This window comes from Cotesia typhae, unplaced genomic scaffold (assembly GCF_013202065.1).
Source record: "Cotesia typhae breed Kobodo isofemale line unplaced genomic scaffold, CoteBio_Ctyphae contig_27, whole genome shotgun sequence".
NCBI classification, from domain to species: Eukaryota; Metazoa; Arthropoda; class Insecta; order Hymenoptera; family Braconidae; genus Cotesia; species Cotesia typhae.
The window spans coordinates 2681614-2704074 of NW_027423733.1; the positions used below are offsets into that span (position 1 = coordinate 2681614).

Below are 22461 nucleotides of genomic sequence, written 5' to 3' on the forward strand. Positions count from 1 at the left end.
AACGCTTGAAATTGCACTCATGACGTTTCTGAACTCTTCGAGCTCAAAAATACATTTTGTGTGTTATTTTGAGCTTTCCGACCTCAAAGAAATAGCTTTTGTATACTTTTGAGCTCAAAAGTCTGATAGAAGTTTGATAAAACACTATTTTTCAAATTTTCAAACCGCAATAACTCACGAACGAATCAACCGATTTTGACCGGGCCTGCGGCGGTCGACGTCGTTTTTTAATGTTAAGAACTAATAAGTTTTTAAAATCGATCGGTCAAGCCGTTAAAAAGTTATGAGTGGTTACACACACACACACACACACCATCGCGGAAATAGTCCGGGACTTCCTAGGACTTCGAAACGTCGGGATCCGAAGAAAACTCGATTTTCGAAAAACGGGGTAAAACTAATAGCTACCCGATTTTTGAAAATTTAAAATTTTTAACGCTTGAGTCAGCCAAAGCTAGGTTGTTCAGTCCTGGCACAAGTCTGGGTCGCTGTTGAATGGTCATGGCTGGGGGACCCAGTTCTAGTCCACGCTCGGATAATCATTGGGTTAGCTAAGACTAGATTGCCCAGTCCTAGTCAAAGTCTAGGTTGCCCTACCACGATGTCACGTGAAAATAGAGACTTCAAAACACAAGTTAAGGTGAATCTAGGTTTGACCAAAACTGGGTTATTCAGTCTCGGCCCATGTTAGAGTTACCATTCAACGGCCAAGGTTAGGTCATTCAGTCCTGGTTCATGTTAGGGTTACCATTTAACGACCGAGGTTAGGTTACACAAACTTGGCCCAAGTTAAGGTGACTCTAGGTTTGGCCAAGGCTAGGTTAAGTCATTTAGTTTTGGCCCAAGTCTGGGTAATCATTGGAATGGCAAAGGCTAGTTGCCCAATTATGTCCCAAATATGGTCCGGGAATAGCCCATGTAAAAAAAAAACTTGTCATTAAATTGTCATAAAAGAGTCATAAGCTTATGATCCTAAACGTGACACAATTTAGGACACTTTTATGACAACTTTATGACACCAAACCAAAATGAAATTTGAATTTTAGAAAAATATTGTCGCACTTACTCAAAAAAAAAAAAAAATGTTGTAAAGAGTACTTTTGAGGACAATTTTATGATTCTTTTATGACCACTTTAGAAGACTTTTATGGCAATTTTCAGAGCTCAAAAAACTACCTTGATCACCGCTAAGAACGAGAAAATCGGTTGATGAATTCGAGAGAATTCGTTGACGAAAAACTTGAGAACAAATGTTTTTTTAACATAACTCCGAATTTCTCTTCGGATCGTTTTTGATGTAATAATTTATCTATACAAGCTTAAAAAACCACGTCGATCTACTCCAAGAACATCAAAATCAATTGATTGGTTTGTGAGTTATCATTGTCGAAAAATTTGATAAAAGTTAATTTTTCAAATTTTTCTGAAATTTTTGGTCTTATAAATTTTTATTCAAAAGTAAATCATAGGATGTGAAAAATTGCGTCGATTGCTACCAACCGCGAGAAAATCCGTCTATTCATTCAAAAGTAATTACCGTTTGAAAATTTAAAGAATAGAAATATGCGATCAACTAAAGAAATTAAATCATTATATGCTTTTAGATTTTTCAATAGATTACAATAAATATATTTATTTCGGACAGGATTGTGTAGTCTGCGCATACATTTACTATGGAAACTTGTAAATTTTGTACCGGTTTTCTTATAGTTCGGTGTTACTATGCACCCATAGTAAAATTCATTGGAAATTCTTTACAGTATACTAACGTCCTGTAGTTTTTGCTTTTTTTATTTCCTCAAAAATTTTGAGTCACATTTTTGAAACTTACCCAAGCTGCTCTCTTTGTTCTCATTTATTTTTCCTATAAAATTTGCATCCTATGAAATTTTCCGATTTTTTTTTCCAGTTTTTCAATTTAATTTTTGTAATACCTCTAACGCTATTATAGATACAGGAATAGACTTTCGTTTGTTTGAAAGAGGGCACTTGGGACTATTGAAAAAAAATGTTGAAAAATGCCAAATTTGTCAATTTTTGAATTTTTGAAAATCGTCAAAAATGAAAAGTGACATTAAAATTTTAGCTCAATTTTTTCTGTATAATACCTAGTACTGATCTTAAAAGATCCTGAAACTTTTATAAAGGGTTTTTTTTTAAATATGAATTTTTGAATTTCAAAAAAAATTTTTGTTTGTTTTGTGCATCTTCTAAATGAGGTAAAGTTACGCAGATACATCATATTTTAATATTGAGCATTAAAAAATTAAATGCATGATGTGAAAATTTTACATTATAAATTAATTTCAACTTTTTTTTATCCTTTGGACATAATCTTGGAGTCATCCTTAACGCATGATATAATTTGTTATTTTTTTAACGCATGATACATTTCGTCCATTTTTTTACTTCAATTACAGTTTTCAACTCCAAATAACTTGAACAGATATTAATCTACAATAAAAATAATTTGATGAAAATATCAAATTTTTTGTTCTATCGAATACTTACTTACTTACAAATTTCAGCAAATTTTTTGTAAAAAATTTTATTTTTGTTTTCCTTTGGCAGAACTTCGTTATATGATAAAAGAAAACTTCTAACCAAAATTTGTCCAAATCGAAAGGGGTCGATTCCAACTATTGGTTGATTTGACATGGAATGGTCCATAAGAATAAACAATATAACAATTATTTACTTCGTAATTGATTCTGACAAATGCCATAAGGTGATTTACATTAGATAATTTAGCTAGATTGTAATAACGTATAGGTATTTCAAACCGGAGAAGTTTATAATTTACTAATTAAATTCTTTCTTCAACCCAGGTTGTGAGCAAGGAAAATTAAATCATAATAATTTTAAAATGTAATTTTAAAACTTTAGTCAAAATGATTAAAGTTTTTGTTATAATTTTTTATTTTATTATGATGATCAATTAATTTTTAAATTCGAACAATAAGTTCAATACAATAATAATTAATCTATAGTAATAACTGAAATTAATAATATCATAAGTAATAAATTTTACATTATTCATTGTCAAGTAAAAGATTTCTACCAAATTTCAAGTCTGTATTAGAAGTTACAATGTGGAAATGGAAATTTAACATTCTAACACCCACCCCCGCAATCCTTATTGGGAGTGGGTTGTTGTAAAACCCGCTCTTGGATCATTTCTGCACCACATATAGAAAACTCCGACTAAATTTGCCGTCTGTAGGATCTACAACTTGAAAGTTAAAAATTTTCATTGTTAATATCCACCCCCGCAACCCCCTGTGGAGCGAGCTATCGTAAAATACGTTCACAGATTATTTATATATCTCTTACGGAAGATTTCTACCAAATTTGGGAGCTATAGGATCTATAGTTTACAAACGGAAATTATTCATTATTAACGCCCCCGCAATCCCCTTTGAGGGAGGATTTTTAAAAAATTTTTTTACATACAAACCTTCTCCTAAAAATTCTGAAAACAACAAAAAAAATTTAGCTCAATCGGTCCAGCCGTTCTCAAGTGATGCGTGGACATACATGTGGCATTTTATTTTTATTTATATAGAAGATTTTGATACCCAAGTCGAAAAAATGAACTTATATGAGCTTACATCAATTGTTTTAGCATCGCAGTTAAGTTCATTTAAGTTAATTTTTTCAACTCGGGTATTGATGAAAAAAGTTAATTTATGATCATCAGCTAATGAATTCTACTTGCTTAAAACATTATTTTTAAAATCAGGTACTGTCATCGACCAACATTTCCCATTAGTTATTACCATTCCAACTATACGTTTGCGCCGTAACCTTTGCACTTTTCTCTTCTCTTTCTGTAACTTTTTTCGATTTTTTCTCTCTTACTATAAAACGTTTTAAGTACACTTCTTTTTTCCGATGCTTCTCATACTTCAGCTTTTACTATCTACCTTCGCACTTTGGTTGTACTCGAATATGGTTGTAAATAGCTGCCTTCGGAAGCACTAAAACTGCAAACCACTAATGGACGATCAAAATTTTTAGAGCGTCAACGAAAACTCAGTATCCTACAAATAATTGTTTGTCCTGAAAGATACTAAATTTAAGCTGTACCATCGCTATCGATTGATCTATAGGGGAAGGGGGAGCAACACGAGGTAGAGTGAGGAAGTTCTGAATATGTGTGTGTGTGTCAGTCAAAATTTTTAGAATGAATCAACCAATTTTTATGAGAACTGATGTGTTTGAAAAACTGTGATACATTCCGACGAGAAAATCAAAATCAGAAGAAAGGTTGCCGTATGAACATCTCCAAAAAATGTTGATCTGATACTATTCTCAGATTTGTGGATAACCAATTTGAAAATTTTTGAGCATTTTGGACTCGAAGAAACCGGAAAAGTTCGGAAATGATCAGTAGGGTAAGCCGCTTTTTACATTATCTCTTCATCTCTCGAAAAAAATTTTTTATTTTTGTTGTTTAAAATTATCATAAATTTACAAAATCATCAAAAAAGAATTATTTTTTCCTTCTTTATTTTCTTTTTCTATTCGTTGTAATTTTTAATTATTCTGAAAAGTTGAAGTTGCTATTTTGTGAGCTCTAGAAGTATCTGGAGATCTTTTTAATTTTCAAAAATAGTATGCCCGAAGTGTATTTAAAAGATCAGAGTTCAAGGTAGCCATTTAAGTTTTATGCAGTGAATTTATAAATACTTCAAAAGAATCAATAAGCAATAAGTTATGGAGTAGTCGAACAGTACAAAAATTAACTAATTTAATGATTTTCGGGCGTTTCATGCTCGAAGAAAGTGGGAAATTCCAGAGATTGCCTGCAGAGTCAACTATTTTATTAATTTTTTTTACCCACTAATTTCAAGTACAGAGTTCGCCAAATTTTATCAATTACAACTTTTTTGAGCCCTTCAATCTCAAAAGTGTAGTTTATGTTCAATAAGACTCGTTTTTGAAAATATTGGAACTGCAATGACGGAGACAAATCAATCGATTTTATAATGTGCTTGATGGCATTTAGCATATTTAAGAAAGCTTTACCAAAATTCTCAGAATGAAGTCCGATCTGACAAAGAATTGATGAATTATATTTAAAAAATCAAGTTTTTTTTTAATTAAAAAAAAAATTGAATATTTCACGAACGGATCTATTGATTTTGATGAATTTGGTGGTGTTCGACGTAGTTTTTCAAACACTACTAGTTGAATAATTACATCAAAAATGATCCGAGAATAAATTCCTAAGTTATTTGAAAAATAAGTTTTTCTGAAATTTTTTGACCTTCTCTTCCTAACCCATCAACCAATTTTGATGCGGTTGGCGCTAATAAACGTTGTTTGTTGAAGTTAAGAGCTGATTAGTTTTCGAACTCACTAATCGATCCACTAATTAAAAAAGTTATTCCAAACAAACATTTTTTTGAAAATTATATTTTTGAGATTTCTCAAAATCTACTGATACGAATTGATTCAAATTGACATGAAATATCTAATAACAATAGAACTCCTTCGAATGCCGTGAATCACGTTTCAATCGATCAAGCCATTCCAAATTATAAGGAGCATACACACACACAGACATACTCGTAGAAATAGTCAGAATAGCTTTATAAGACTTGGAAAAGTGATCTAATAAGAACTCGATTTTCGAAAACCGGGGTAACACCCCTATTTTTTTTTTAAATCATTGATTTTCCTAGCAAGAGGTTAAAAATTAATTCAAATTAAAAAATGAACTTTAAACTTTAGAGTTCATGAACTAAAAAATTTCTGTACAGAATACGCATCACAGCTGTGATAATATTTTACTCCAATAATTAATTATCAATTGATAAATTATCAACTTCAATGAAACACCATACAATTCCGCACACGTAGCGTCATCGCTGTTTTTATATGCACTGAAAAAGCATTTTATTGAAATCAAATGAGACTCGTTTATTATACATAAATCTCTTTTTAAAATACCACCAACCAATACTTATTTGACACGAATAAATTAATTTTCTTTGAGGCAAAGATATGGTCTATTCAATGTATTTATTTGAATTGATTTATTAATAGTTAATAAATCTTTCCTTCATAATTTAAAATCATATATTTCAGTCAAATCAGATTTGTTAATTACCAACAAATGTAATATTTGAATCTCGAAAAAAAAATCTTGCTCTGTAATATGGAAATAGTAAATAATACACATTATCTGACATCCGATCTATTTTTAGGGCTACGAAAGCAATGAGGATGAGTTTGCTTATATATATTATATCAAATTCATCAAATTTTATGTATGTATATAAAAATTACTTAATTATAACAGGTAACGATTTTAGGTATTAAGGTCACCGCAATAACTTAATTAGCCACTCAAACGTCGCATGATTTTATAAAAAAGAACCATTGATTTCAGATAAAAATTGTGGCTTTTATCGTGTACACCACACAGAAAGAAAAATTTATTGACTGAAGAACAATATTCGTGGTTCAAGAAAATTTTCGGGTGTCTGAAAAAAGACCGAAGTTGTGTTGGCCGAAGTAATAATTTTTCTTGAAATTCTATTCTTGGTGGAAGTAATTTTCTCTTCATTCAAATTATCATAAATACTTGATACAATAAATTTTTATATTTAATTAAAATTTTTAGATACTTTAGGGAAGTAGCGCCATTTACTTCAGCTAAGAAAAATATTTTTTCACCTTGAGAAAATTTTTCTCTTGAATATTTGATACACATTTTATATTATTTTAGCATGTAATTATACGTATTGAATGAAAAAAAATGATTCAATATTATTTGATCTTCCCATTTGACATGTTAATCAATAAAAATATTAATGAAAATCTACTTCTATCAAGATATTTAATTTTTTTGGAGCAAGAGAGAAATTTTCTCAAGACAAGAAAATTTACTTTTATCAAAAACTAAATTTTTTGGAGCAAAGGGCTGAATTTTCTCAAAACAAGAAGATTTTCTTGACTTAAATAAATTTTCTTGGATCACAATACGTATTTCTTAAAGCAAGAGAATTAATTTTGTTAGAAAAAGTGAAATTTCTTGTGTCAAAAAAAATTTTTTTTTCGCTTAAAAAAATAATTAGGAAGAAAAATATTTTCTTGGCTCAAGTGAACTTTTTTTTCTGTGCAACTTTACCATATCTCCATACTTCTGCGTATAAATGATGTAATTTCATAAATTAATTACTTAAAAACGGTGTGATGAATCGATCTGAAATTTTGGTGGTAAATTAATAACATATTTATCTATAGATAAAAAAAATTTTATAATTTTTTTGATATGTGCCTTGTAGAATCCAATTACCTGAAGCATTAAAATGTGAAGCATTAAAATGTGATGATTTCGATTTTGATTCTCCCTGAACGCTATATAGTTCATTCAAATAATGGAGTAATCAATTTCCAAAAAAAACGATATTGATTTTTTTATTGAATAAATTAATTTTTATTTATTCAAATTCGATCAAATTTTTTGTTTGACTAGACTTAAATAAAAAATTGCTAGAAATTAACTTTGAGATATGGGTCACCAATAATGATTATTTGGAAGGATTAGATATCATTAATAATCTACAATTTCTAACGATACACGGTAAAAAATTTCCATTGAATTTTACTATGGGTGCATAGTAACACCGGACGATAAGAAAACTGGTACATAATTTACAAGTTCCCATAGTAAACGGTATGCGCAGACGACACTTTAGACAAAAATAGATAACTTATTCTATTAACTTCAGATTTTCAGTTCTTAACAAAGTAATAATTAATAATTATTAAAAAAAAGAATTAAAAATTATTTCACATATTAAATGCCCACAAGAGCTAGTATTAAAAAGGATTTGAAGGATTAGAAAATAATAAAAATGATTAAAAATCAAATCATTTTGAATTCTTTCTAATTCTTTTTTTTTAATGAGGGATAATAGTAATAAAATTATACTTTTCGTAGAGAATTAAAAAAAAAATGAAACAGCGAGTGGATTGATGAAAAATAATAGACTTAGCAAATCTCAATGAATCTATTTTACTGCTTCGTACTCCTATTTTCAATTCATCGAAATAACTATGTGAGTCAATTATAACATATTCAACGTATATTTATTTCAAAGGCACCTTATAGATAGATGCATTGCAACATTCATTAGCCCTGATGCTATTAGTGTTGCTAAACTCGCAGTCTCGACACTTTAACTTACTTTTATATGCATCTCTGAACCACTCAGTATAAGCTACAAAGTTTAGTTACCAGTCATCACCATCATTTTTGAAATTATGATTAGATATTTAATTAATAGCACATATTATTTTTTTTCTTCAAGTAATTGATAGTTAGAAATTCTTAATTGTAAAAAAGTATTTTTTACGGAAAATTCACAAATTTTTTAAAGAATTTCTCGTTTTTTTTTTTTTTTTTCAACTATGTATACATCATCAAATCGCATTACTTGATGCTATTTTTTGGGTATCTTTGCATCGATGACAGAAAAATATTTGCAAGCTTCAGAATTTCAAATAAAGGGATAAACAAACACAAAGAAAAAATAGTTCTACCTCTTTATCGCTCCAGAAACAATAGAAACATCAGCCATAAAGTCAGATCTATTCATGAAGTCAAATAATCTATCTCAATCACGGAAAAAAACAGTCGAATAAGTAAACTCGTACTGATAATTTGTTACAACTTGATACTAGAGAAACTAGTCTATTTTGTAACCGAAGAATTATATTATTTTCTAGATGTAGCGAATATTACAGTTTCAAATAATACATCTCTCAATTTTGCAACTTCATCAGTTTTTCATCATGATTAAAAAGTTACAACCTTAAACTGGGATTTTTCGTCAAAAAATTATCGAATTCAGGATTTTCTTTAACAATTTTTTAAAACTTTCGAATTGAGTCATTTTTTTTCTTTTCTCGAATAAAAAATAGTTCAAATAAAAATGGGGATGATATTAGGATCTTTGTTAGTTATAGTATTTGTATCGTCATTGGAAAAGTAAGAAAGAAACACGGCCAATCTACGTATACAAACCATGAAAGTTATTCTCATATTTAAACGATTTACTAAAAATTGCCGAATTTAAAATTAATTTTTTTAATTTCAAGTTTTTCAGAACTATTTTCTTTACAATCATCACATTTACTGTTTAATATGAATAGTGGAAAAACTTTGCAACTGAAAATGGAAGAATTACTGTGTAGGCTGTGATTTTTTTTTAGCTTGTTTATGAACTTTGGCTTTTTCTAGTTTACAGTGTAATTTTTATAATAAAAGAAAGTTCAAAATATTTTTTCATCAATCAAAAAATATATCACTAAGAAAATTTAATATTTTAAAGTAAAATATAAGTAATGCTTTAAAACTTATATACAGAAAAGACGTTCACTTGAGCCAAGAATAGTATATTACACTACAAGGGCAGAAAGTTGAGATTCCTGCGCTGCGCGTCATGTGCCCGAGGAGAAGCCGAGGGCATCATGACGCGCAGTTCAGGGCTCTCAAATTTCTGCCCATATAGTGTATACTAGTTTTTTTCTTGCTATGCGGTCGAAAGTACGTTAAAAATTGCGTTGAAAAAAATTTATGTCTGCCCCCGATATTTGCGGCACGAGCGAAGCGAGTGCTGCTGGTCGGGGGGAGGGGGGGGGCATCAAATATACCTGTCAATAAAGATATTAATACATATGTATATAATCAATCATATTACTATTTTCTTTTGAAAAAAGATCTTAATTTAATTAATTAAATTTAAAGTTATAAATATATTGTAAATTAACTCTGATTTAAAAAAAAAAAATAAAAACGGAAAAATGAAATAATAATCATAAAATGCATAGAAAAAAAAAATTAAGAAAAAAATCTGTTTGTGTATTTTTTCAAATAATTTTTTGTTCAATAATGAATTTATTTATTTGAAAATATCTATCACAATAAAAAATATTTTCTTTCTACGCTGGTCAAAAGTACGGGGTTCCCGCTGCGATTTTACGGCAGAAAGCCTCACATTTATGCCGTGGTCGAGTCACGCATGCGCTCTACGACGAGGAGTCGAAAAAATGTATTCATGCATTGACAACAAGACACGAGGCGGCAGAAAGTCCGAAAATCGGTAGTCGTGCTCATTCTATTGCTTATGTATACAAGCCTAACCTTACTTGTGATTGTTATGAATGCATCTGTTTTGTTATGTGTCAATGATTTTAGGTTGAAATTAAATTAGTTACAAAAAATGAATATTTATTTTAATGAAATGAGACTTGTTAAATATTTAAATTACAAGAAAAAAAACGAAAAATATTTTTCTTTATATCTCAGTCGAAAGTACGTACTTCCAGCCTCGACAGTAGAGAAGAAAGCCTAACATTTGTTTCCGGGTAGAATTACGCGCGCGCCATCTATAACAGCGGGAGCAAACACTTTCTCATGTACTGGGAATTACCGTTTCTGCCGCTACAGTGAGTTGTTTACTACTACTATCCCGTATAACCTCCAATTTCTTTCACGATATCATTTTTTTTTTGTGCTGTTAATTATATCTTTAAATTATTATTCAATTAATAACTGAAAAAAAAAAAAAAACGAGTGAATCTTTTTCATCTGATTATGGAAACATAAATAATTTTTATAATTCAGATACTGATTATGAGAATGGTGAAAAAGAAAATGCTATAAAAAAATCTGTTAGAGTATAACATGATATATGGTTTGTTTTAATTACTTTATTTTTATAACTTCAATAAATTACATTATTTATTATAAAGTAATTAAAACAAACCATATATAATTTAGTTCAATAAACATGTCTTTATTTTTATAACTTCAATAAATTACATTATTTATTATAAAGACATGTTTATTGAACTAAATTATTTTGTTACAAAAAAATAATAAAAATGGATTAAGCTTTTCAGATGTAGTTGATGCCAAGAAAAGTTTCTTGTTTTGAGAAAATTCAGCCCTTTGCTCCAAAAAATTTAGTTTTTGATAAAAGTAAATTTTCTTGTCTTGAGAAAATTTCTCTCTTGCTCCAAAAAAATTAAATATCTTGATAGAAGTAGATTTTCATTAATATTTTTATTGATTAACATGTCAAATGGGAAGATCAAATAATATTGAATCATTTTTTTTCATTCAATACGTATAATTACATGCTAAAATAATATAAAATGTGTATCAAATATTCAAGAGAAAAATTTTCTCAAGGTGAAAAAATATTTTTCTTAGCTGAAGTAAATGGCGCTACTTCCCTAAAGTATCTAAAAATTTTAATTAAATATAAAAATTTATTGTATCAAGTATTTATGATAATTTGAATGAAGAGAAAATTACTTCCACCAAGAATAGAATTTCAAGAAAAATTATTACTTCGGCCAACACAACTTCGGTCTTTTTTCAGACACCCGAAAATTTTCTTGAACCACGAATATTGTTCTTCAGTCAAGAAATTTTTCTTTCTGTGTATGACTAAAATTACACTTTTAAATTGTAAAATTTACTATTTTTGATTAAAAAATCTTATGCAACTAATTTTTTAATAATTACAGCTTATGTCAGTAGAAGTCGATAAAATAATACTCTTACTAAATCCTATTAAATCAAAATTAAATTAAATTAAATCAAAATTTAAGACAAAAAAGTCTTGAAGCAAGAAGATCAGCTGTCTTTAATATAACCTTCTTGGATCTAGATGATTTTTTTATCACCATAAAATGAACTTTTTAAAGTTAAATATAATATCATCAAAAAGATCGTGATCTGAATTTGTACCTTCTCACGATTTTATTTATTTTCAGTGTTATTCAATGTTTTATGATAAGTTCGTTGAGAAGTTTTGAATATTTTTGTTGGTTGTTTTATAAGTTTGTGCATATGACATTTTTCAATAAATTATTACATGATCAGTAATGAACCCTGTCTTATTTTTTTTTTTTTTTTATTTGCGATATTCTGTTATTTTACATAAAGTTCCGACATAATAAAAAAAAGTTTTCAAGGGTTTTGGGTCATACAAATTCAAGATTTTATTCAAACTCACATCGTTTGCAGCTAGATTAATTCGAATCAAAAAATCAGCTCTCGATTGATTACATAGGAGGCATGATAGCAGAAAATGGGCAAGGGTGTCATTTGCTCCAGTTTGCTCCAGTAAGAGATTCAGATGTGTATTCGCTTAGCGCATGTCTAATAGATTTTGATTTCAACAGCACTGCAGTATGCATGTATTTTTTTTATATTTTGTATAACTTGAACTCATTTATACTTTTACAAGATGTATCTTTAAAGATAAACAATAAATAATCAAATTTATTTAAAAACTAAACAAATTGTTTATACTTTGATCAAACATTTCAAAAATTATTGAGCCGAAGTTATTTTATTCAAAATTAGTAAGTCACGTATCGGTAGTTACATAGTGATTGCAGGTTGCTAGCTTACAATAAATTTAAATATTATTTTACACATACAACCTCAGTCAATACTTAAACTGAACTGATCCTCATGTGCAAATGTAATAGTTTATAGTTTGTTAGTAAGTATATAAATAATCAGCCTCCTAGTTCCCTATGGCTTTTTATGAGTGACATTTTTTCATACAAGAGGATAAATTTACTCTCTGGAAGTTAGTGAGTAGGTATTATTATAAAGAGTGACTAGTTTCAATGTGGACAGCAGCCGCGGGGGTCTTCTGTTCAACAGAACAAAAGGATGAGGTGCTTTTATCTGCGCGCACGTCAGATTTGCTCCAATAAATGTGCATACAAGCTTAAGTCGACTTTGTTCTGCTCCTTATTCCGCTCACTTTCTTTTCATCAATTTAATACTGCAATTATTTTATCCTACATGCATGTTTTCAACTAATTTGTAACAAACAAAAGATTTTTTAAATAATATCTCCGTAGATGAAGTTTGTTATCCAGTTCGTGATTTACTTACAAGTTGTGATTGAAACTATTGTTAGAAAAAAAATAGTTTTAATCTACATAGTTTTCGCACTTGATGAACTATATTGATTATTAACTGTAGTAAAGCGAATCGAAACCGGTTCATTCAGAGAATATATTATTAAAAAATTCTTCGAATAAATTTCTTAATAGTTTAATTTTAAAATTTTCCTTTTTTTCACTCGAAAAATAACATCAAGAAAAAAAACTCCTTTAAAATTGATGATTTCATTAAATATACTTTTTTTTTTTCTAAATTAAAAAATGTTTTCAGATATTTTTAAAAAATTTTTTTCTGTAAGTTTTAACACAGAATAAAATATGAAATGATGAACAATGAGATTGAATCAACTCAAAAATATAGATTTTCATTTTCTTTCAAGTTTTCTGAGCTTAAAATATAACATACTTACATTTTGAATTTAAAAATCTAAGAACAACACTTGTTTCAGAACAACACTTTTTTGAGTTTGGTCATAAACTGATCAGAAAAAAATCTTTTGATTATATTTGATACGACTTGGCCGATTAACTTCTAATCTAATTAGATTTAAATCTCAATAGGCCCCTTTGGTTGTCATCTCACACTTTTCAATCGGTGGATTGGTTCTCAAGATATTATTCGCGAAAAGAAATGTTAAGCACTCACTCAGGGGTGTATTTCTGAAAATAGTCAAATATCTTCATGGAATTTTAAAACATTTGTACCGTACATAGAACCAAAATCATTAACTTCCATAATTTCTAAACATTTCCGAAATTGAAAGTTAAAAATACATCTGATCATATGAATTGATGTTTGTGTGGGTGATGTTTTTGAGATATTTTCAAATTCTAAGGACACATTATCAATAGCATTTTCTGGGTTGACTTACAGGGTAAATCATTTTTAAAATGATTTAAATTAATGAACAGTAAAAAGTAATGAAAATTTATTTTCTTAAAATTGAATAACTTACACAGAAAGAAAAATTTCTTGACTGGAGAACAAAATTCTTGGCTCAAGAAAATTTTCGGGTCCCTGAAGGAAGATCAAAGTTATGTTGGTCGAAGTAAAAATTTTTCTTGAAATTCTATTTTTCGTGGAAGTAATTATTTCTTCATTCAAATTATAGTAAATACTTGATACAATAAATATTTATATTTGATTAAAATTTTTAGATACTTTAGGGAAGTAGCGCCATTTACTTCAGCTAAGAAAAATATTTTCTCACCTTGACAAAATTTTTCTCTTGAATATTTGATACCCACTTTATACTATTTTAGCGTGCAATTTTACATATTGAATGAAAAAAAATGATTCAATATTATTTGATCTTCCTATTTGTCATGTTAATCAATAAAATTATTAATGAAAATTTACTTCTATCGAGATATTTGATTTTTCTGGAGCAAGAGAGAAATTTTCTCAAGGCAAGAAAATTTACTTCTATCAAAAACTAAATTTTTTGGAGCAAGAGGCTAAATTTTCTCAAAACAAGAAGATTTTCTCGACTTAAATTAATTTTCTTGGATCAAGATACGTATTTTTTAAAGCAAGAAAATTAATTTTGTTGGAATAAGTGAAATTTATTGTGTCAAAAAAATTTTTTTTTCGCTCAAGAAAACAATTAAGAAGAAAAATATTTTCTTGACTCAAGTGAACCTTTTTTTCTGTGCACATGTTCTGTTAACTTGTAAGCTAAAAAAATAACAAACAGCTCCGAAAAATTTTTATTCTAATTAAAAAAAATTGAATAGTTATAACGAAAAAACAAAAACAAAGAGACAATTACTAATAATTTCAGAAACTACTAGCAAAAGATTAATTCTTTTTCACTAAATTAAAATCTTTTTTTTAAACAGGAAATTATTCTAATATCAACGAATTGACAGAATTATTGCAAAATAATTTTCCTTATTCATTGTAAACATAGTCGTCAGTTACATTTATATTCGGGATTCGTATCATTGTTATTCTAAGTCTAGAATAACAAACTCCTGACACTAATTTCATTGCAGTAATGATATTATATTAACACAATGAATTTTTTCGGGTAGAATGTTCAATGTGACAACGGGTGAAATATGATTATTTCGGATGAGGGCGCAGTTAACCAAGCTGAAAACGACGGCTGATATCATTGGAAACTGAGAATCGTGATTTATCCATTAGTATCAAACAACACACAGGTATATTTTTCATCGTTTTAATATTAAAGCTTCAATTCTATAAAACTGTTTGAAGAAGGACTAAAAAAATTTTAAACTAATATCGCATGTTAATTAAACTGCCAACTTGGTCAGTAATTTCGAGGTTCAAAGTAAACACGATAAATTCTGACTACACTGGAATTAACTCTAGAATTGATGTGGACAGATCAACTAGGGTAGAAATAAGCCAGTTTCTTCCTCAGGAACGAATTTATATATACTACTACTCGTTAATTTATGCTACTCTAAAAGTATCCTTTTGACTGGATAAGCAGACATTAAAACTTAAATTTTTCTAGACAAAAGATATTGTCATATTTCATGTTATTGTATTTACTTTTTTTAATTAATTTAATCTTATTTATTCGTGTAAAATAAAATATTTTAACAAATATTCAACTTAAAATTTTTCAAAAATAAAGCTATGAAGCAGATTCTGAATTTAAAAAACCTGAAAAACATTTGACCTTGCAGTTTATCTCTAAAATTTTCTGTTATTTTTAAGCCCAACGTACTGGAAAATATAAATCAATACCAACTTTTTCGTGTGACGTACTCAACATTTAAAAACTCCTTGAACGTTACTCTAAACAAATTAAATCAACTTTCTGATCATGAGTATAAATTCTTTTGATTACCATACATCATAAAGCAATAATAGAAAGAGTGGATTGTTCGATTATGTACTCAAATAAACTAATATAAATAACTACACTCATGTCAATCATTCGGTGAAACTCATAAGGACAACAGAATTATGTTTTACAGAAGCCAAAGTTACTCGACATGTAACCCAGTTACTAAACAAATACATTGTTATCTCAATTTTATCGTTTATTTCCTTGGATTTTACTGAGCACAAAAACATTTTTCGTTTAAACTTCAATATGAAAGTTACAAAGGAAATAGTCTGACAATTTAGCTTTTCCAGAACTTACTTTTTTTTACTGTTCTTTTCCATTTTCTTTTTGTAAGTCTTATTCTTGTACTCTTAGAAAATCCAACTAAATTCACTTTCTTGCTAAGTAAATTGAAAACTCCAAGTATCTCTTATAATCAAGACTTAAAAAGAAAAATGACTCTTTTGTATTGATAGAAGAAGTAGAGATAAAAAATTATTACAGTAGTAGAGACACCCTAAAGTGCGTAGAAAAATCAATTTCTTCTATATGACAAAAGGTTGCCTAATCTTCTCTCTTTATATTACTTCTTGTTGTAAAATAAAAAGAAAGAAAAACTAGGGAGAGGATAAAAAAGCTAGTAAACTAGGTCAACTGAATAAATCGCGCTAACTGTTTTTTGACAGAAATAAATGTAACAAAAATATCATATATTCATGTACTTCATTAAAATATAAAAAAAAAAAATCTACATATATAGGCCAAATGTGTTTGGGTTATGATTGTCGCAACTCAAGAATAGAAGAAAGGCTCGCGATATAAAATATAAACAAGTCAGTCACCACACATTTTTAATTTGAACAAAGAAAATTTTTTTAGCTTAAAAATATGATAATTATTCGAAACATTTGAAAAGTATGTATAAAGAAAAACCCTTTTTTTAAATTTTCGAGTTATATTTTTTGAACCAACTTAGAATGAGCTCCTAAATGAACCGATTTTAAAGCTCTTTGCAGCATTTGACGTATTTGTTTTAACCTGAAAAGCTGATAAGATTTCACAATTGATTTATTTTTATTTACTTTTTAAGTGCCGAGATATGAAAAATAATAATTACGATCCAAGGGCAGTAATAAAAACTAAAAACCACCCAAAAAATCAATTTTATGCAAATTTTTCCAAAACTACTAAAGTGATGGAACAAAAGTTGAATCATAATCAACAGATCTTAAAAGTCTCCACAAAATCGACATGAATGATTTTTCTTAAACTCGCCATAGATAATGAAAAATTTGCGTTAAAAAATTATTAAGTAGTTCTTCAACTGCTAAAATAATCTCATGGAAATAATTCATAATAATTTACTCAATGTAACTAAGATTCACAGAAAAAAACATTTTCGAAAATCCGTGAGAACCAAACTTGCCAATTTTTTACCATTTTTTATAACAAGATGTTGAAAGTAATTCATTTTCAATAACTAATTGTATGTCTAAATTTTATGCCATTTACACATTAAAAAAATATTTTTAATCTACTAAAAAAAAAAAAAAAAAAACGGTTAACTCTGAAGGCCATCCCTGCAACTTCTTGCTAAATCCATACCGAAGGGCTTAAAATTCCACTGATGATGTTTTTAAGCTCTTCAAGCTCAAAAATACAATTTATGTGTTATTTCGAGTTCTCCAAACTCGAAGAGATAGCTTTACTATGCTTTTGAGCTCTTCGAGCTCAAAAGTCTGATAGAAGTTTCATAGAACACTATTTTTTGAATTTTTAAATCGCAATAACTTTTGAATGAATCAACCGATTTTCACACGGTTGGTGGAATTCGAGGCAGTTTTGAAGTTATTAGCCATTTAAAAGTTATTCCAAAAAATGTCGGAGTTAAAAAAACACTTGTTTCCAAATATTTCTTCGACGAAATCTCTCGAACCAATCAACCGATTTTCACGTTTTTGGCAGCAATCAACGCGGGTTTTTGAGTTTTAATGATTATTATGTCTCATCAAAAACGATCCGAAAAGAATTGTCGAAGTTATGTAAAAAAAAAAACACCTTTTTTTGGTTTTCTTTCGTTCACGATATCTCCCCGAACGAATGAACCGGGTTTGACCGAATTAAGCTTAAGAGTGGATTAGTTTTTGAATTTAAAACAAATAAGATCCGAATTGGGCTAGCTTAATTCGGAAAGCCAACTTCGCTGCGAACTGATTTTTCGGCATGCCACTAAAATCCTAGTCGGGTTTCAGCGTCTATGTTTTCGTTCATTTAATAAAAATATTCCCTTGCATAAAAAAAATCTATATTGCTTTCCTGCATCACTGCAACATATATATTAAAATTTGAAATAGCGGGTTTAATTTTATCCGGAAAAAGGACGTATGCCTTTGAAGCATTAATCGTCATTTGCTCAAGACTAAAAGGCTTTTTTGATTTCAACTTTTTTTTATCACATGTATTTAATTAACTCACTTCAAAGCAGTTGAGCAAAAAAAAATATTCTTTTACAGCTCTTTTAATAAATCTAAAATCTATAGCACAGTTTATACCTTTTTGGCATTAAAGACATGACATAATTTAATATCGGTGTTAAATCAGTACACAGTGAATATTCTATAACTATGACTATGACTATGACTATCATCTAATCTGCTGGAAATTTTCCAAAAATGTTCCGATGACAAACAGGAATTCCAAAAATACTCATTTAGAGCTATAATGCTTGTCATCGAAACAAAGATCGAAGTTATTTTCAAGCCACTAAACTAATCCCACCCAATTTTTAGAAGATTTAACTACGACTACAAATTCCAGCTAGCTACCTTAAAGGTGTTTTTTCCGTAAATTGGAAAAATGTTTTTCTAAAATAACTACAACTTAAACTCGGTACAAAAAAAATTACTTTATTTAAATGATATTTCCCAATTACTTGAAGGAGTGAGAAAATTTCCAAGTTAAGTTAATTGAAAGAGAGTCTAATCTAATCTCAGCTAAAAGTTAATTTAAAGGATGTTAAATTTCAGCATCGTTCAAACACGAAGGGGAATTTGTGTGGACATTAATTTGATGTCGCCTAGTCTTCGCGATATACCCGAGAGAATTTCGAGATTGCACATCTCCTATTCAAGATAAATAGCACACTCGAGTAAAATAGAGAGAGCCTGAAATGAAGAATAACGAGTAAAATATATCGACACCTCTATATAACACAAACTAAATGGTGTTTTCTAAGGAAATAAATGTTATAATATCCCTATGGACATCAATAAAATTGACATAAAAGAATCCCCTACTGAACTAATCTATCATTGAGAACCACCCCAACATGAAATTAAATTAATTTTCCCCAAAAATAACAAAAAAAAAAAAAAAATCAATAAAGATATAATATATGAGCTTACCAGAATTCGACCAGTAGTAGTTTGTCCAGAGATAAGTTCACCAGCCCAATCTTTAGCCTCGGTCATAAACGTACCTTCGAACTCCTTGCTCTGGCGAGCCGCCTTCTGTTCTTTTTGCTTTGGGTCATTTGGAGCGAATTCCGGCTCCTTTCGACACCAAAGGAAGGCAAATGCTCGCCAGAGCAAGACGATCAACAGCCCGGCGAGAAATGTGAAGATGCTTGATAGTATAAAGCACCACCATTTCCGTTCCAGGAGGCATTCGTCTACCGGAGGCTGCTCGGTTGTCTCGTCGCACGTCATTCCAGCAGATCTCTGCCCCCGGATCACACATTCACCGGCCCCTATCACCAGCCACTCTTATTATTAAAATAATACGTTTGATACGATGATGCTTCATAATTTATTCCAGGTAGGCTATTTTACAACTACCACTTTCCCCACAATATATATTTATCACCAGAATTACCTTATTATTATTATTATTCTTATCAACAACTGGCTTGGCTTATCTTTTTCTTAGATTTTTTTCAAAGGTTTATTATTAAGGCCTCAGTAACTTATTTATTGTGAGGCAATAGCAATAATATCTTTCATTTAACTACAAAACAACGTCATAAGTTATGACACCGATGATGATGATGATGATGTTGATATAAAAAGGCATAGCCAGCGCCACGTTTAACCCTGGTGCGGTGACCCGGAAGTTGACGAATGCGCGAAGACAGTCACGACGACGAGTACGTCCACGTCGTGACTGTTGCTTGCACCAGTTTTATTTCAACAATAATAATAATAATGAAAATAAGAATTTTATTAATGATTTAATACAATGTAAAATTAAAAAACGTTAAAGTTAAAATAATTTTATAACGTAATGCACGGTTTTTTTTTACCACTATAACAATCTATCAATCTATTATTATCATTAGACGATAGACCACCCGCTGATATGACAACTAAAACATTAACTGATAGCCTTCACGCGTGAACAAAGGAGGTCACAAACGTGGATCGTATAATAACCGAGAATAAGCTCCTATTCCACTAGTCACCACTATTGACAGAGCCAGCACTACCAGCACCACCACCAACTTATGATACTTATCAATTTAACCACCACTTGTATTGAAGCACAACTAGCAAAGCACGACTGACACACTACTGACATACACCACTAGTGCCCACCCTCGTCGACGGTGGTGCCGTTTTATTCTCCCACTACTTCAGCACGGCAACAAGGGTTTATTGTATACGAATATCAACTAATCAACTATAAAATGTGTTGCTGTCTTAAAGCCGACCTTAACCACTTTTTCCAAGTACACAGCCACTTATAGCTCACGTTTAATTCAAGGCAGACATGTTAACTGATTACCACTTATCTCAAACGTTTGCTGATAATTGAAAAAAAAAAATAAAAAAAAATTAACGAAAAAACTTTATAATTATTTGACTACTTTATATTTGTTTATTGTTTTTTTTTATTTAGTTTAGGGTATTAAGATTATTTTATTAATATATAAGTTATTATCACGTTGACTTGACTGGACGCCACCTCGCCATAACCGTCACCGAGTTCGACGACGACGATCAAGTGATTCCCAACAACAACGAGGATGACGACGACGATGACTTCGACTACTATGACGATAATAAAATAGTGCCACCACACAACTAACACACTCTGCGGCAATCAATACGTAACAATGCACCGGGACCAATAAGCATTGAGCTTTTCCTGACGTAGATTTTTCGTTGTCCTTGTCTTCTCAAAGCGCCCTCTTGTGAAAGCTACCACGTAATTCCCACCATCGATATACGTTCAGCTCCACGCTGAACAAACTCATTACCCGTTTGCCCACCACGATTTTAATAACTACACCACCTACTCTCAACGCGTCGGCGCATCACTGCTGACTATTACTAGAAAACGACACCCGCGAGCTAACTAATGATCGGAGGTTCAGAATAAACTTATATCTCACAATGTCTCATTCGGATCAGTAGCTTAAATTCAAGAAATTTTCTTGAATCGATGGTTTGAATTCAGAAATAGTTCGCTTACTGAAAGACCATCGTAATTATTTTCTCTTACTATCATTAGGATGTTAATCCACATTTTTACTATCACATTTTAATCGGCAACTCGTGGTAAGAATAGTTTTCATGTTATTTTTGTTGTATTTATTTGTTACTTGTGATGAAAACAGACATTTTAGAGAAACTAAAATAATTTATGTAAAGCGCAGGCTCCAACTGTTGTCATCTGGGTTACATCTTGAGCTATTGAATATCACTACGTCTTTGACAGAAATAATATTGATTATTTAATTTTATTTTTATTTTACTATAATTTACAACAGGTATTTGTCAACTCACTGTTGAACTTTCTGCATAACCGTTGAAAAGTTTTTATCGAAACAACAATAAGGTTAATGGAAAGAAAGCTCCATGCAATCGGGTTAGCAGACAATCAAGACACTTCCCGGGAATTAATAGAATTTGAATGACTGCTTACGCACGCGCAAAAAGCTTAAAAATCACACGCGCTTGCGTGTATCTATTGTGACAACAAGCCAAGCACAAATAAAAACTTTAAAGCTGTTTTGGATGATAAATCTCCACTATACAGCGTAGCTCACCAACGATGATGGCCTACTTAACAGTTTTCATTTGAAACTAATAGTTATAACTCCACATTATTAAATTTTTAGTATTTATTTTTATATTATAATATTTATCTTTAATAATACTGGACATTATTTCAAGTGCTTAAGTCTTTAATTTGACAATTGAAATTTTTTTTTTTTTTGCTAAATTTATTTATGACTGACATGAATCCCACTCTGTAAGTTTTAATTATTTAAAAGCGACAACGAAATTTAAAATTTTATCATTGTTTATTAAGAAAAAACTAATTTTATTTTTCATGACATATTATGTAAGGAAAGCTTATAAAATTATAAGAAAAAAATAACGTTAAAAATATACATAAATCAGTTTTTTTTTTTTTTTTAATTTTAATTTTAATTCTAATGAAGAGTAAAGAAAATTATAAGTATAAAGTAAACATAGAAATCATATACGTTTCTCATCAAAATTGATGAATAATCCAACAAACTATCCTAAATGAACTCAAAAATTAATTTGAAATAATTTTAAATACAGCAATAAATAAAATAATCAAGACAATCCTACTTCATCTGGTAAAAAAATTAAAGCCTACAATGATGTCAAGATTATCTCCATCACTGACTGTAATGTTGTTATAAAGCTATTCTCACTCT

At 29.6% G+C, this 22461-nt stretch overlaps 1 protein-coding gene across 13 annotated transcripts in view; it reads right to left on the reverse strand.

Moving 5' to 3' along the window:
* The window catches only part of Slo (calcium-activated potassium channel slo), a 213314-nt gene extending 191656 nt beyond the window's left edge, over positions 1–21658 (reverse strand). For all 13 annotated transcript variants that reach the window (XM_074240314.1, XM_074240313.1, XM_074240312.1 and 10 more), the window contains exon 1: positions 19172–21658. In XM_074240314.1, the coding sequence (XP_074096415.1) occupies positions 19172–19474 (303 nt within the window). In that variant the 5' untranslated portion in view covers positions 19475–21658. The remainder of the gene's footprint in view (positions 1–19171) is intronic.
* Between the last annotated feature and the right edge of the window lie 803 nt (positions 21659–22461).